The 17,281-nt window shown below is 43.1% G+C and overlaps 1 protein-coding gene across 1 annotated transcript in view; it reads right to left on the bottom strand.

Annotated features, from left to right (window-relative positions):
• The window catches only part of slc4a5a (solute carrier family 4 member 5a), a gene marked incomplete at its 3' end in the record, with an annotated part of 37,156 nt that overhangs the window by 1,489 nt on the left and 18,386 nt on the right, over positions 1-17,281 (bottom strand). The window contains exons 9-22 of the mRNA XM_080737946.1: positions 16,980-17,102; positions 15,682-15,856; positions 15,050-15,183; positions 11,600-11,871; positions 11,084-11,145; positions 10,136-10,327; positions 9,347-9,460; positions 8,466-8,627; positions 5,335-5,513; positions 5,064-5,136; positions 3,870-3,938; positions 3,137-3,310; positions 1,844-1,999; positions 1,488-1,546 (exon numbers count right to left, since the gene is read on the bottom strand). Of these exons, the coding sequence (XP_080594072.1) occupies positions 1,488-1,546; positions 1,844-1,999; positions 3,137-3,310; positions 3,870-3,938; positions 5,064-5,136; positions 5,335-5,513; positions 8,466-8,627; positions 9,347-9,460; positions 10,136-10,327; positions 11,084-11,145; positions 11,600-11,871; positions 15,050-15,183; positions 15,682-15,856; positions 16,980-17,102 (1,944 nt within the window). The remainder of the gene's footprint in view (positions 1-1,487; positions 1,547-1,843; positions 2,000-3,136; positions 3,311-3,869; positions 3,939-5,063; positions 5,137-5,334; positions 5,514-8,465; positions 8,628-9,346; positions 9,461-10,135; positions 10,328-11,083; positions 11,146-11,599; positions 11,872-15,049; positions 15,184-15,681; positions 15,857-16,979; positions 17,103-17,281) is intronic.

The raw sequence follows: 17,281 nt of genomic DNA, 5'->3' as shown, positions 1-17,281 counted from the left end.
TGCATTGCCTTAAAGTGCATGGAGAGGAAGTTAGAATATTATGGGATACAACACCTCAGCCCTAACGATACATTGGAGAAAAACATAATTGCTGTGTGAGTGTGTGCATGCATGTGTGTGTGCGTGCGTGCGTGTGTGCGTGTGCATGTGTGGTTTGATAAGTGGTTTGACAGTGATCAATTAAGACTAAAATAATAATAATAAATAGTCAAATGAAATAACACACAAATGAATGAACAAATTAAATCAATGGACTACAATAGCTACAAGCTACAATAAGACAATGAATGACTTTGCACATTTGAACTGCTTGCTAGCATCTAATAAGTGTGTTATCTCAAGTGTCAGGTGTAAATCAGACAGCTTTACCAGTGTAGCAGAACTGTGTGTATTAATAATTGTACAACATAATACATTATTAAACTGACTACTATATATCAAGTGTGAGTTGAGTGGTTTCTATTGCTGTAGGGCAGAAATCTTAATATTTGAATTCTTTATATATTTTGTCATCTAACTGTCACACAAAAGTAGTGAAAATATTGCTCCCAAGCTTGTGGTGCTTGTAGATCGCCTATTTTCACTATTTTATGTTATTTCTTAAATAGTAATACAAATGTAACAAGGTTTCCCCTACCGACAGCGACGACATGAAGGTGGGATGTTTCAAGTGTACACACAGAATGCATCAGTATGCTGCCCTCTGATGCATTCCTATGTATTTAATGAATTGAATACATAGGACCGCAAAGGACACATGGCTTTTTGTGTTTCTTTTTAGCATCACTGTATAATCATAGTACCTAGGCTATTATTTGCAAGCTATTAATAAAATATTCAATGAATCAATCAATCAATGAGACTGAGTACTAGTACCACTACTTAGAGATGTACTGTATCAAGTGATGTTTGAGTGTATCAGGGGTCACCACCATGCTGGCTTGTGGTAAACATCTTTGTCAGAATTCAATTTTTGATATATACAAAATAATAGCTGAATGTGAATGACCATACCAGGTCTGTAACTCTGAGAGGGTAGAAATGTAATTTGGGGGGTTCTTACAAATAAAACATTTGAGAACCACTAGTTCTAGTTGGACTCATAATATGCCATAGCGTCGTAGTAAATATAAGTGTTATACATATTCTGAAGAAAACCTGGAGACTTGACATTCAGTAATTGGGTCTTACGATCAAAATAAGAGCATTATAATAGTGTGTCAAAAAGAAAATCTAAAATGTTCCATGGACATACAAGACCAAGTCTTTGCCACTGACACATTTGTCCGCGTACAAACATATTGATGACCCCTGGTGTGTATTACTGTAAGTGGTATTGTGTGTAATTGAGTGCTTTAGTATAGTGTATGTCAAGGTGCAGGTCTCATTGTTTCAGCCCAGGCCGGCATTGAGCGGCCCATTCGGACTGGGCTGCATCGGGGTAGACCAGGTCTTTGTAGGGGATGTGTAGTTTGAGGACACAGTACCTGCGATCCACCTCTGACTCCGAGGTGGGAGAACAACTGGTGTAGGGATGGCACTTGTCCTACAGGACACAAGACCAGAAGTTATAAACATGCCATGATCCTTTATCATCAGCAGGAGGCAGCAGAAGCCTGCATTGCTGTACCTAGCCTTGTAAACCAGTGAAATTCTGATTAGATTTCTAGGAGGAGCAAATGTAATGTAGCTTTCCGAAGGAGGCTGGTTTACAAGACTATGCTGTACCCCCTCCAACTGTATATACGTTCCCCATTTTCAACAGGTTTCATTATATTGCGACGCCTGCTTTGGCAATGTAAAGGTTTTCTTGTGCCAATAAAGCTGCACTGTATTCCCTCACCTCATCGTCGCTGTCGTCCTGCTTCGATTTCTTCTTCTTCTTGTCATCTTCTTTCTTCTTCTTCTCCTTCTCTGGCAGGATGTCGTCCAGCCAGGCCAAGTCATGCTGGGAGAAGATCATGTCCAGCATCAGACGCACTCCCATCAGGCCCAGGATCTAAATAAACAACACACACATCAGCTACTCCATATACCGTAGGCCTATAGCCTATATGTACTGTATAAACGTATTACTCTGAGCATGTGTGTGTGTGTGTGTGTGTGTGTGTGTGCGTGCGTGTGTGTGTGTGTGTGTGTGTGTGTGTGTGTGTGTGTGTGTGTGTGTGTGTGTGTGTGTGTGTGTGTGTGTGTGTGTGTGTGTGTGTGTGCGCGCACACGCGTGAGTGTGTGTGTGTGTGTGACTTCTCTAGAATGTAATTGAGGCATGCCACGACGCTACTAAAACCCAGATGACAAAGAGCCCTTCAATTATGCATGGCTCGCTGCGCTTTGGGGCATCAACAAAAGGTATAGACCTCAGAAAAATCGACCGAAGCATTACCACGCACAATGTCTGGAAAGTAAAGTATATACGATTTTTTTTTTATTATTTGTTTTATCCTGAGTGACCAGCTCAGTGGCCTTGTGGTTAGAGTGTCCACCCTGAGACTGGGAGGTTGGGGGTTCGATTCCCCGGTTCGGGTCATACCAAAGACTGTAAAAATGGGACCCAATTCCTCCCTGCTTGGCAAATTGGGGGGGTTGATCACCATTACTGATTCCTGAGTGTATGTATGTATTTACAGTATGTAAGTACTATATGCATACATAACTTACATAATAATTATACAGACAGACATATTGTCACTGTCGGGCAGAAACCTTGTATCTCCAAGTTTCAAATTTGTATGTTTTTTCATAAAGTAAAGCCCCGCTTCATCATACAACACTGTCGCGGTGCTTGCAGATTTTCTCTAGTTTAAATCATTTTTAAAATGATAAATACAAAACGAACGGTTTTGGACATTTTGGACTTTTTCACCTGACAACAACGATGTGGAGACGGTTGAATGTCTTAGATTGTGTATATATCCTGTACATAGTACTACATACATGTTGTACAACATACAATATATGTACTGTATAACTGTATATTGTATGTACTATACACGCAATGTAAAACATTCAACTGTCTCCACTGTGTAGAAAGACCTGCTGAATTTATGTTTGAGCAAAGCCTAATTTATACGCTGTCACCCAACAGTGTCACTCGATAAGAATGACTACTTTTCAAGCTCAGCAACACACTGCGTACCATGATAGGGAAGATGATGGCCAGAAATGTGGACTTGAGGGTCCAGAGTACTGCCAGGCAGATGATCTGAACCAGGGTGAAGAGATGCACCTTCCTAAGGGGGACGTGGCGCAGGAAGGTGAAGTCTGGCTGGTGTTTGGATGGCATCCAGAACAACTTGATCCTGTCCCAGAACTTTGGGACCGGAGAGGGACCAGGAAACCGTTGGTGTCGGGAGAGAATACATCAGAAGAAGTTAGAGTAGACCTAGATAGAGCTGAATGAAATGCAGACCTGTTACACACCACCAACACCCGATAAATTACTATTACTATATTTGCTAGTGAGAGAGCCTCTACTTGATAATATGTAAAGAGTAAATCTGCTTACATTTAAACGCTACATGTCAAAATGTAAAACGTGACTGCTGAAATGCAGAATGGCACTAAGTCCCGTTGCATCTTCCTCCATGCTTGAAAGGCCTCTCTGCACCAGCCAGTTTGACAGAGCGAGAAAGAGACTGTTGCTCATCCTAACGGAGCTGTCCCTTTCACCTCACATCTCTCCACGCCTCCCCTGGCTGCAACGCTCTGGCTCTGGCACCGAACTGGGGAGGCGTGCCTCGCATTTCGAAAAACACTGAACTTCACCAATGACATTAATTGTGCCTCTGCAGCAGCTGTGCCTCTGAGAAAGGCTTTTGTAAGCAAAACGGCCAACCTACTATTTGCTGCTGATGAAGCATATACTGTACCTGGATGCCACCGAGTGAAGCCACGCCCATATATAGAAAGACACCGTACAGCACTGGCATCGGGATATACTAGAACACAACAAAGGAATGGAAATCAGATCAAGATGATGGCATTTCACAGTTCTAAATTCAGAATACATTTTCATCTGAATTAACTTGTACAGTCACATGTACAGTAGGCCTACTATGGGCTTTACAATAGTGTACTGCTGGTGTTCACATAAAAAATCACACCCGTGTGAACTGAGCGGTGGTCTGGGGGGGGGGGGGGGGGGGGTGCCTGTGGGGGGGGGGGGAGGGGTGCCTGTGTGTGGGGGGGGGGGGGGTGTGGGGGGGGGAGGGGTGCCTGTGGGGGGGGGGGGTGCCTGTGTGTGTGGGGTGGGGGTGTGTGTGTGTGTGTGTGTGTGTATTGCAGTTGATGCTCAGGGCAGGCTAGACTCAACAGCACCTCTCTGGTCACCCAGGGTACTGAGGCTACATACACCAGAGGCTACAGACAGACAGACAGACAGACAGACAGACACACAGACACGGATACACACACGGCCACGCTATGGAGACGGTGTGACCACCGCTCAAAAATAACTGTCTCCTATTAGACCTGGTGGCGCTGTAACAGGCCCCATGTGAAAAAAAAATGGGGCAGTGTTTCTGCTCTGGCACCCAGGGAGTCTGCGTGCACAGTTTGGCTGCCATCGTGCCAATGGTGCCAGAGATTAGCTGTTCACAGACAGACGGACGGACGGACACACGGACATACGGACGGACGGACAGGGTGCAAAACAATGTCGTCCATAATAATGTGTGTTGATAATGTAAACCATCACCGAAGACTAGTTATTATTATTGAGCGGTGGTCACACCGTCTCCTCAGCGTGACCGTGTGTGTAGCTATGCGTGTACGGTATGTGTCTGTAGCCTGGCCTGCAATACTGCTGGGTGACCAGAGAGGTGCTGTTGAGCAGCCTTGAAATGTACATGCATGCACACACACACACACACACACACACACACACACACACACACACACACACACACACACACACACACACACACACACACACACACACACACACACACACACACAGCCTTGAAATTAATGGACACCACCGCTCAGTTCACACTGGTGTTATTTTTATTACTATTATTCAGATATAGTGAACGTACAGTATGTCATTTGCTATGTGTCCCTACCTTGAGTATGGGTGCCATGAAGATGGAAACTCCAGTCAGAACAAAAACTAAAATGCCTGTAATTCTCTGCTCTCTATGATGTATAGGAGAGAGAGAGGGGGGGGGGGAGAGAGAGAGATTTAGAAAAGCTAAAACATGCAGTTTTAGCTTTAGCTTGTCATAACTTCAAGTGCATCATTGTCGTCACATGAACATGTATTTTAAATGTGATTAAAATAAAACACGAGGTTGTCAAATTAGCACTCATTTGGATCTACTTGTGTTGACCGACCTGACCCCGAGGAACTGGGCCGCCTCTCCAGGGGCGCTGGACTCGCTCTCCATCTTCAGAGAGTCGATGTGAGCGATGGAGATGACCGTGGCTGCCACGTACCAGGGCAAACCCAGGAAGGAACAGGTTGCCATCAGAATCCCCACCCAGAGCAGATCCAGGTGGTACCCACAGCCTTTCTGCTCAGGGGAAAGATCAATATCAAACACTTTGATTGGTATAAAACAGTGGTTTTTAACCCTTTTCATTTAGTCAGAATTTGAGCCACGGACCACCATTTGATGAGATTTTCTGTAGCCACTCAGACCCAAAACATAGAATATTTGTTGTCGTTGGATATGATTTTGTCCACAATTCCATGCTGATGTTGTGCCATAGGAGAGATAACAGGCAAACGTTGACCAAGATACAAATGTTCTACATTCTCTAATTGTGTAGACTTCTTAAGTAATGCAGTAAATTAAGTAATGCATCATTTAACTCTCGAGAGAGTAAAATGAAACCAAATGGACCCGTAAGGACCCGTATAATAATTTACACTTGACCCTTTTTTACGCTCTCAAGAGATAAAGATCTATAAGGGTCCATTTCGTTACCAACCCACCGTCATTTAGCTGGGGACCATGTAGTCTGTGATCACTTAACTTTTCGAGGTTTGATCCGGTCGGGAGAGGAAACCACTTTACGTCATGTTGTAGTACAGTACTCAAAGGACTACAATTTGCCAGAACTATCAAACCGGATTCAGTTTTAACCCAAAATATTCCCCTGCGCTCAAGGACATACTTTTAGGGCCTACCTGATAAACTCCTTGATGCGGCGTAGTTTTGCTTTCGAAAGATTTGTTTGGTATGTGCATCTTTTAGTCCAACTCGTAGCGACTGGCAAGACTACACTAGGCTACTCGAGCATTTTAATAGGGATTGGGGAAAACAAACGGGGGGAACCAAATCAAAGCGACGCCGCTTCTTCTAGTGGTTTCCGCGCTTTAGGCGGAAACCAAACGGTCTGTTGTGAACGAACACCAGGCTAGCCTGGTGGGCGACGTTAGGGACCATGGAACCCCCTCAAGGACCACTGTTTGAGAACCACTGGTATAAAAGAGCCCTATTCATTGTACCGAGTAGATTTGTACTGTACTACTGTACTGTGTTCCCACCATTCCTGTGATGTTTCAGAGTTTCAGACAACACTGTAAAGCTGAACCCCCACCCAGAGCAGGCCAAGTCTCTAAGCACAGCTTTTTCGTTCCAAAGGAACAGAATGAAAGCAGCTACTGTAATTACCATAAGATAAACACTCACAGAAACAGCTGAAGAAATGTAATGTTCAACATCACTGGGTCTATTTTGCATCAAACAATGCACCATATTAAAGATACATACTGTATGTGTAGCCAGTAGCCACAATGTTCTTTGAAGGCAATGGCATGTATTCATCTTTCATTGTCTTTTAAGTGTCTTTTATTAGATGTGTATATATTTTGTTAAAGCTTATTTTATTTTATTTTGTATTTCTGTCCCTTATTTTTGTTCTACTTACTTTTTGTCTTTCTTACATGTTGTTTTCTTACTTTGTATTGTTAAAAAAAATAAAAATCTTTGAGAAATAAAGAGTAAAAAAAAAAAGCTGCAATCGGTAAGTATCTTTTATGTCCTATTCATAATTTGAACCTATGCCTCCTGCTTGAGAGACCAACGTCTACTGCTCATCAAGAGGCAATCCTCACGAAATATTGCACTTGTGAGCCTCAGGCAGTCCTACTACCGAGGCTAACCTGCCGACGCTGGTGAATGCTAACCTGATGAATGCTAACCCTAAGCCTAAACCAAAGGTCTTCAACAGGGGTCAGAGCTACTACAGGGAGTCCTCCAATTTTGTTTGATAGAAACCTTTTTTTTTCCTTTTATGAATGCCAATGCCGTCTCTTGACATCTTTTTTCAAAGGGCCCCGTGTGCCAATGACATCTTTTGAAAAAGGGATTTTTTTTTCATATATATATATATATTTTTAAAGATGTCAAAATGACCTGAGATCAGAGAGATGCTTTTCTCTGTTTGTGTGTTGGCTCCCTCATTTGGCTGATTGAGAAAATGTGTGTTCATTCTAGTGGATGGACACTTTTTTTTATTCATTCAGCTCTATCTCTGGAACCATTTGTCCGATTGACAAAATTATTTTTGCCACTGAATCACAACGACTGTGTCTGTTTCGGCGAAGGTCAAAAAAAGTATTGACGGTTACTTTGTGAAAACACAAATTGACATGAATCCAAAATGCACAGATGATTGTGCTGTCAAACAATGAAACTGTATGGAATCTATGAAAAAAGGTTGTGGGGGTCCTTGCTTCATCTCTCTCTCAACTAAGGGGTCCTTGGCCTGAAAACGTTGAAGACCCCTGGCCTAAACCCTAACCCTGACCGGACTACTGGGACCTCGAAACAACGGGACCTCGGAATATTTAGATTTTCCCTCCTACTTGACCCCGAGGGTCCACATTTCTCAATGGAACAGTAGGGAGACCACCTCCAACCACTGCAGATGGGATAATTGTACTGTATTAATATACTCTACCATGCAGATTGGTTAAAACAACATGCAATTGATTCAAATACGTTGCAGCGTTAACATTTATTAGCAGTGGAAGCCCAGAAACTAAGGACCACTCACTCATCATCACTGGCATCATTTCACATGAGTAGACACTGCCTGTCACTTGATGATCTGCTCGCTGCTGTATGATTACCCCATTGTTACAAAGAATTCCTCTAGCAGCAATCTATTCTTACAGCTGGTTTGCTCTTCTTGGCATCCAGTGCTGTGTTGTGCATAATTGCAGCCTTTGTGAAGGAAAGATCATAGACCAGTAGCATGACATTGAAACAATGCTAACAATGTGCCAGTTATAACACAGTTACATAAACTCTCCACTGAGGATTGGCTGAACACAGAAGTTAACTGCAATCGGTCATTTCTGGTGTTTTGTTTATACCAGGGGTCTTCAACAGGGGGTACGGGACCCCTAGGGGGTCCTCAGAGTTATTACAGGGGGTCCTCCAAATCTTTGTGTCCCGGACCCCCTGCCGTAGGCAAATGGCTTTATCATGCTGTCATCAGCACAGCCTTACCTTGAGTTTGTTCTCCTTTCGGTTGACAATGACAGCGCTGATCTGCTGGTCCATGAAGATGAGGATGGTGACGAGGAGAGCAGGGACGAAGCTAGCCACGTATACCCACACTGGGTTCTTACCAAACGGCATTATCAGCCAGCCGCGGCCCGGACGAGTTGGCTAGAGGGTATACAATAATAATAAATAACATTATAAAATGGGTCACTCAAATCCCTCTGACTTACTGGCTGATAGGTGTGGTATAATAACCATACCATGACTATGCAGTCTGCCTTTGTACAATTCTATGTCACTCCACAGCCAAGAACAATGCTAACGGAACAGTGGCGGCTTGTCTGTAAATATCTCTAACTGTTTCACCTGTGCAGTCCAACAGATAAGGTTTCTGGTAACCTTTTAGGCTTTGCAATGGCAAGCTTAAAAGTTTGTAGCTTCCATGCATTTAAAGGGGAGGCTCTCTCCATTCCGACATGTCGCCACTCCGAAATTGACTTCTTATTGTCGGAGTGGCGACACTCCCATAGGGGTTAGGTTTAGGGTTAGGGTTAGAGATACTGTAGGGTTAGTGTCGGAATGGAGACATGTCGGAAAGGAGACATGTCGGAGTGGAGAGATGCACCCCATTTAAAGGGGATAGTAAAACTGCATTGTTTGAGCAATATAGTTGTGGACCATTACAATTTTATTTTTAAATTTAGTTTTGTATAGAAATTGTTTCTGTATGAATTGGAATATGTCTTTGACTTTTGTGTTATATATAAAGCAAAGTAAAATCCAAAAATCTCACTCACAAGCATTTGGAGAAAAAAAAGCACTCTTGCTACAGTACATAATAATAGCAAAAGCACAAACATATTTCATACTGAAGTGTACCTTACCCTTAATTCTGTGGGAACGATTAGTTTGGGAGTTTTTAGGCCAACCAACATGTCCAGTCCCACAAATGTCAAAATGGACATTGCGATAGAGAAGTCACTTATGAGTTTTCTGATCTGATGATCGCACAGAAAGAAGAAGAAGAAGAAGAAGAGAGAGAGAGAGAGAGAGAGAGAGAGAGAGAGAGAGAGAGAGAGAGAGAGAGAGAGAGAGATTAAAATACACAATTAAAATAACCACCACGTTATAACAATTTACGGAACGTGCTGTACATTGAAATGATCAGTTGGATTTGAGATCAGGGACGTGCTGGCCATTGGGAAAAGCGGGACAACTCCCGAACGTCCGGTTCATTCCCGGCTGGTACAGGCCGGCCATTAGGAAAAAAATAAACTGTTTGCACAAAAGTAAAAATTAAACTGTTTGCACAAAAGTAGCGAAAACAGCAGATCTACAAGCACACAACGCCTCGCGGTGCGAGGCGTTGTGTGCTTGTAGATCGGCTGTTTTCACTAGTTTAAATCATTTTTAAAATGATAAATACAAAACAAACGGTTTTGGACATAGGTTTCCACCCGACAACGACGATATATAACTCATGCAATTGGCCCACTGGCTTGTCACTTTGTCACAAATCTTTGAGTAGCAGCAGCGCTATAGAGAGAGATCTCTCTCTATAGTGCGCAATGAGGGCCTCTCTAACTCTTTTTCCCGGGCTGAATCAGGGGCCCAGCACGTCCCTGTTTGAGATTATCCAAAAGCCATATTGGGCCCATGCGTTGTCAGCTCACCTTGGTGGGGAAGTAAGGGCTGAATTTAAACTGCTTAAGGGTGACGGTCATGGAGTAGGTGCCAAAGAACAGGATGAAGGACATGAGAGCCAGATCAGGGACATATTTGCAGGTCTTTCCCACCAGGGCGCCTCCGTACTTCACACACTCCTTTTTGCTCAGTTGGCTCCAGTCCAGTGCTGTAAAATCGAACTGGCAAGAGAGAACGAGAAGATAGGACAGAGAAAGGGAGGTGAGAGGGGTACGAATAAAGGAGGTTTATATTCAAGAAGAAGAGTTATAAGAAGGTGATAAAGAATGAGAAATACTACATGAAGGTGAGAGTATCTCCACTGGCAGCCTGGCTAGCTATAAACTAACAGTCTTTTACAAGTGTCATATCGTTGTTGTCGGGTGGAAACACCGTATGTCCAAAACCGTTCGTTTTGTGTTTACCATTTTAAAAATTATTTAAACTAGTGAAAACAGCCGATCTACAAGCACACAACGCCTCGCGATGCGAGGCGTTGTGTGCTTGTAAGTCTGCTGTTTTCACTAGTTTTGTGCGACTCTCTTGTATGATGAGGCAGGGCTTTACACACATTTGAAACTTGGAGATACGAGGTTTCCGCCCGACAGTGACGATATGTTTAGTGGTGGACTTTGGAACTAAGAAAAAATACAGTAAAATATATTATACACATTAAACCTAAAATATTAATCTTTCATGATTGATTGATTGATTGAATAATTTATTAGAAGTTTGCAATAGAAAAAAGTACAGTTTCATGACAGTACAAATCACTGGTACAAGGTCAACTAAAAGGAGATCCTAGAAAGCCGAGGCTTATTTCCACAGGAACCACACTTTAAGTATCTCATATAAATGCGACATACTAAATGCGAAATATGACAATCTCTTTGGAGCATAATGGTAGTTTACGGCAAAGCATAAAAACTAGCACTTACCCCAAAGAGACTAGAGGTGTTATCTGGAACTGGAACTAAACCATTGAAGATCATTGAAGCCACTGTTTAAAAATTGGGAGATTGAAGACGGAGGCAGGAATGAAATAGAACATGAAGGGATAGGAAAGGGTAGTGAAAAACAAAACAGGAAAGAGAAATGGAAACAGACATGAGTTACTGTAGTGTACATAATGAGAATTCAACAGCTGGACAATGACACTGCAAAGAGCACACTGAGTCCCATGCATGCAAAGTAAGATATACTCACTCGAAAAAATAAAACAGCAGCCAGTGTTTGTCGTGGTGAAAGCAAAAAGAGAAGACAAATCAGTTACAGAACTCAATGTCATCATTTTTCTTCTGCTGAAACCATAACATGAATTTTGAATGAACAGCACCTACAATTGATCTACAATCTCTCTAACTAACTAACTATCTGTCTGCATGTCTCTCTTTCTTTCTAGCCACCCACCAATCCACCCATCCACCCATCCGTCAGAAAAGGGTTGAACTCACGTGGGCTTGGGGCCAGGCATTCACACTTGTAAGCCGTGACATAGTCAGGCTTAAAGTCGGTGTTGATGGGGTAATACTTGAAGGCGCCCACCATCTTTTTGATGGCGTCAGAGATGAAGATGAAGGAGATGAGGCTGGAGAAGCCCTCCTCTGTGAATCGCGTCATGTACTTGATGACGTAGCTGGCGTCGCACGCCACCAAAATCAAGCACTGCAGGCAGGAGTGCATGCCGATCCACAATCGCAGCTCCATGTAGTCGATGCCATTGTTCCTGAGTTAGAGGTCAGAAAGAGACTCAAGATCAGGCAAGATAAGAAAAGACAGGACACCACACACCGGAGGAGAGGACGACTGATTAGTGCTATGATCACATGATCCGAACATCCCCTGTTTAGTTCTGGTTGGAGACCTGTGTTTCACAAAACTATTATAGAAGGAGACTGCAACAGAGCAGACAGCACACAACACTCCAAATTAAATACAGTATTTTTGGTGCACGGCTCAAAAGTATCATGAAGCAAAGAAGTAGTCACCAGCACACAAGGAAATCCTTTTCCCATGATTTATTTAAATCTCTGGACAGGACAACGTACGCGTTTCGACCTAGTAGGTCTTCCTTAGCGTTGTCAACGCTGAGAAAGACCTACTAGGTCGAAGCGCGTACGTTGTCCTGTCCAGAGATATAAATAAATCATGTGAAAAGGATTTCCTTGTGTGCTGGTGACTTCTTCTTTGCTTCACTAAACTATTATGTCTAATATAGAAAAGCAAAAACATATATCATTTTAAAATGTAAGGTATGAGTAAATGACATTTATCGGGTTAGGGGTAGGGTGCCATAAATGTTCTCAGCAGTACAGTAAGTGATTGACTGCCCTCTCCATGGCGTCACTACATGGTAACTTTCTAGACATGTTCATTATTCAGTGTGTTCATAATATCATTTTAATGAGACCATTTAGTATGTTCTAAAAATACGCATACATTCTGGATGGCAAACGCCCTTAGTGGATTAAATTAATGGCACAAAACTGACACGTTTTGGAGCGAATGCTCATTCATCAGAGTATAACACTGAGGCAAGACAGACATATACTGTACTGAATGCATTACATGAGTGGAAATGTTATATGTTCTGTAGGTGGAACATGATTCGCTATCCCCAGCCTGACCCCCCACCTGTAAAATGAAATCATGGCAGACTGTATTGTGAAAGTGGCAAAAAAGGGTCATATAGGCATTCAGCAGACAACTCTCATTGATGTCTGTGAAATAGGAGTGCCCCATAAAGCCTGGAGCAGACACAGACTGCACCAGTCAGACCCAATGTGGAGGAAATAATAAGCCAATCTCTCCAGGTCACCTAGGTTGAGGCAGCCACAGAGTAAATCAAACAACACTACAAAATCCAGAGTGCTAATTTAACTCTGAACGTATCAAATTGCATCCATAGGTTTGCGGACCATAATTATGTTCAGCTTGTCACTTCATGACCCTACTTCAGGGGTCATTTAATGACCCATTCTTGATTTGTTTCATGCACCCCACTTTGGGGCTCACAAGATAGAGTGGCCCCTATTAGGTTGAGCAAGACACTGTAAACCTACAGTAACTACTTTGAGCTGGTTGGTGCCTTGCATGGTTTCCTCCGCCAACCTTTTTGTTTTTTCATAAATGAATACCCTACTACTAATCATGACGTAGTGAGAACACAAAACTAGTGAAAGCGTTTAGTGAAAGTGAAAGTAGTATAAATATACATAACTAATGAACAACTACATTGTATCCATTTGAACCAAGGTCCTCTTTTTTTTGTTCTTTGTTTTGACTATTTTGTACAATGTGAGCACGTGTTCACATTGTTATGCGTCGCAGGAAAACAACTGTTTCATTTTTGAACAACAGTTTCACAATAGTTTCATAGAAATAGTTTTGATCTCGTTTTTGCAGGGTTATTCTCTGTTTGGCGGGAGGCAAGAGAGGAGTGGGAAAGTTTTAAGACAAATTGAATTTCAATGTCAACTCTGATAATGACTTTATCGATGCCATAAGTCTCACCCACCTGGTGCACAAAGTATATTAAAACTTTACAAATGATTTCCAAGCTATGTGACCCAGGTGTGATAGGCACACAAATATATTCAGGATACTGTAATTCATAATTCATACATAGCAATATTACACTGGTGGCGCGCATGCTAAGAATATCTGATGAGCAGAAGCATTCCAAAAAAGAGCTGAGGGAATTGCTGTCATTAATGTTTTACCTGACCTAAGCCCATTATTAACCCTTTTAGTGCCCGGAATCTCCACTAGATGGCGCCCAGTGGCCAGATAATCCACCATAGACATACGCTGTATATGCACAGGCCGTGCGCAGCCATGACGCGCGTGAACACTTTCCTTTGTGTCATGAACAGGAACAGGATGAAGTTAGCTTGAAGTTAGCTATTGGCTACCACTCATTTTAGAAGCCCAATTTTCGGCGATTTAGCCGTGATTAAACCTTGCGCCCCTCATAGAAAGGCATAGAACAGAGAAAATGAGCTCCAAAGATCTGAGATTGCATTGGAGTGGACGGCAAATATCAGCGGCGCGACGCTCTCGCGGGCCGATGTAAACAAATCGCGGCCGGCGGACCGCTCGAAAATTTTGCCCGGTGCTTCGGTAAGGCCTCTGGGTGTTTAAATAATTTTATATAAAAAGCCGGACTAGTTCGGGATCGGCACCCCGGCCGATAAAAAGGCTGAAATAAAGCCGAACTGGTTCGGGATCGGCACAATACAATACCGGTAGTTGGACTAGACTCTCATAATTATAACACTGAACATCATTTGTATTTTGTTTATTTCCTGCCACTCAGATACTGTATGTAGCATTTTTACTGCTGCCTGATAGTCAGTTAGTGCCCATATCTTATTATTATACACGATATGAGTCATAAGGACCCACGCTCAAAAACGACACGTCATGTCTTACATGTCTTCCCTCTCTAGGTTTCCTGTCTCTCTACACTCTAAAGAAAGCATAAAATGTCCCTATAAGGAAAGTGCAGCATTGCTGCATTTTTAAACGATAACTTCCCTACAACAACAGTGATTTGTTGATGTTTCTGTTGATTGGTGCAGGATAAAAGTAAAGATTGAAGGAAATGGATATCTGCACCAGCTAATACAGCTCCCAATACTTCATTGACCAGCAACATTTCAACCCAACAGCATGTTCATCAGGCAGATGCCTGTTGGCTTGAAATGTTGCTATATAAACAAAGTATCGAGAGCCGTACTGCATGTGGATTGTGGATATCCGCTTAGTTCAATCTGTCGCGTCCGTTTCCCACAAGACACCATTCCTCTCGTCCACAACAAACAGAGCATCCACCGGCTGTTGTTCCAACTGTTCCGTGTACAGCTGTGGGATATTGTGTCTCAGGGGCTCATGAGGCTCACTTGCTGAATTCGTAGAGGAGCTTTTCGAAGATGAGGATGGGCCCTGTGGAGCTGAGGATGATGAGGGGCTGACCGCCGAACAAACAGAACACTGTCCCTGCCAGAGCAGTACCCAGGAAGCTCTCCATCACACCCTGAGAGAATGAAGAAAGACACATGAGCTGTTATGGAAAAGGATTCAGTGGAATGGACAGACGGACGGACCGGACGGACGGACGGACGGACGGACGGACGGACGGACGGACGGACGGACGGACGGACAGACAGACGACAACGGCGATGATAGACAGACAGAAGTGGGTGCTGTGTGTGAATGCATTAACGGAAGTGCAGTATTCAAGTTGACAACATGCGATCAATCACAGACCTCACTACTTATCTTAAGTGATTCCCGTCTGTGTTTGTTCATGTGTGTCTTGCTGTGTGTGTATGTGTGTGTGTGTGTGTGTGTGTGTGTGTGTGTGTGTGTGTGTGTGTGTGTGTGTGTGTGTGTGTGTGTGTGTGTGTGTGTGTGTGTGTGTGTGTGAGTGTGTGTGAGTGAGTGAGTGAGTGAGGGTTTGCATGGGGCTGCCTGATCTTCAAAATTGACCTAACCTAACATGGTGTGTAGAAGCCAGTTGCAGACTTTTCACCTGATAGTTGTCAGTAGCGTCTCCCAGCAGGCCTCCAAAGGTGATGGCATTGGCGATGCAGCCCAGGTAGATGAATAGAACAGCAGAGATGGACTGGATGTGAAACCCTTCGTAGATATCACTAGGAAACCATGGCAGCTTCCTCTTAATGTCCAGCCACAGACCACCACAGAACCTGTTACACGCACGCACGCACGCACGCACGCACCCACACACACGCACGCACGCACGCACGCACGCACGCACGCACGCGCACACACACCGTGCACAAATCCTGATTATTTTGATCAAATACTACTCTCTTTCCAATCCTTTCCTGGCCCGTCTAAATGTAGCAGAATGGTTTAGAAATGAATTTCAATCAAAAAGTCACTTTGTTTTAACTGTATGTGCAGAATAAAAATTAAACTCCGACCAACTAAAAACTTCTTTGAGCCTGATTAGTTTCTCCACTTCAGGCACCGCCAAACCAAGGTGAACATATTTAAAATGCCCCTTTAATATATTTCCCTTGAGTCTCCCTGCCACTGCTGCCAGGCCAGATAAAGAGAGACAACACATTTGGTGGTGCGCCATTGATTGCACTGTGCCAAGCAATTAATCAAACACAAACAAAACTGCTTTATACGACTGGCAATTCGATTTAAAAAGACTCTTTGACATTCACAGCAAAGTTTACAGGCGTCTGAAAGGTGAAGTTTAGAAGATTGCGCAAATGTAGGTTAGGTCAGACTCTCACCGTTAGAGTCTGAAATCAAAGTAAATGGTGGTTCTCAACCTGTGTGTCCCCAGGGGGGTCCCCAAATTATTTTGGGGTGTCCCCAGATGATAAACCTAATGTGCAACATTGTTTTCTCACTCAACAGTAAACAAACCAACATAAAGTTAAATGTATAGAGGGTATCTGCACATTTCTAAAGTGACAATTTAAGAACTTTTTAATACCTCTAAAATGACAAATTAAACATTGGCCAAATTGTCAAATGTTAGAGGTAGAAATTGTGAAAATAGCCGATCTACATGCTCACAACGCCTTGTGTTGCGAGGCGTTGTGATGTAGGCATGTAGGCCTGCTATTTTAACAATAGAACCGTATTATACAAAATGTAATTCCTCAACTCTTAGTGCTCGTCAGGGAGGGAGGGTCCCCAGTTCAAATATGATTATTTTGGGGGTCATGGCCTGAAAAGGTTGAGAACCACTGTCTTAAGCCACAGACACAAATGTCCTCTCCAGTGCCAAGTACAGATGGGTTCAGAGCCTAAATGGGATGCCTGGTTAAGTGTTTTTGAGACTACCTCCCAGTGAATGCCAACTCCTCTCCCAGTTCATGAGGATGAGGCATCTCCTCATCTCCATCTCCGCCTCCTCCAGCTGCACCATTCATTAAGCCCTGCTCATTTACAGAGAACACAGACTTCCTGTGGAGAGAGAGATACAGGGATATTATATATCGTTGTTGTCAGGTGTTGCCTTGTATGTCCAAAACCGTTCGTTTTGCGTTTATCATTTTAGAAATGATTTAAACTAGTGAAAACAGCCGATTTACAAGCACACAACGCCGAGGCGTTGTGTGCTTGTAGATCTGTTGTTTTCACTA

The sequence above is a fragment of the Nannobrachium achirus genome (assembly GCF_963921795.1).
Source record: "Nannobrachium achirus genome assembly, chromosome: 12".
NCBI lineage: Eukaryota > Metazoa > Chordata > Actinopteri > Myctophiformes > Myctophidae > Nannobrachium > Nannobrachium achirus.
The sequence above is the reverse complement of the archived record's forward strand: the minus strand, read 5'-3'. Positions and strand labels throughout refer to the sequence as shown.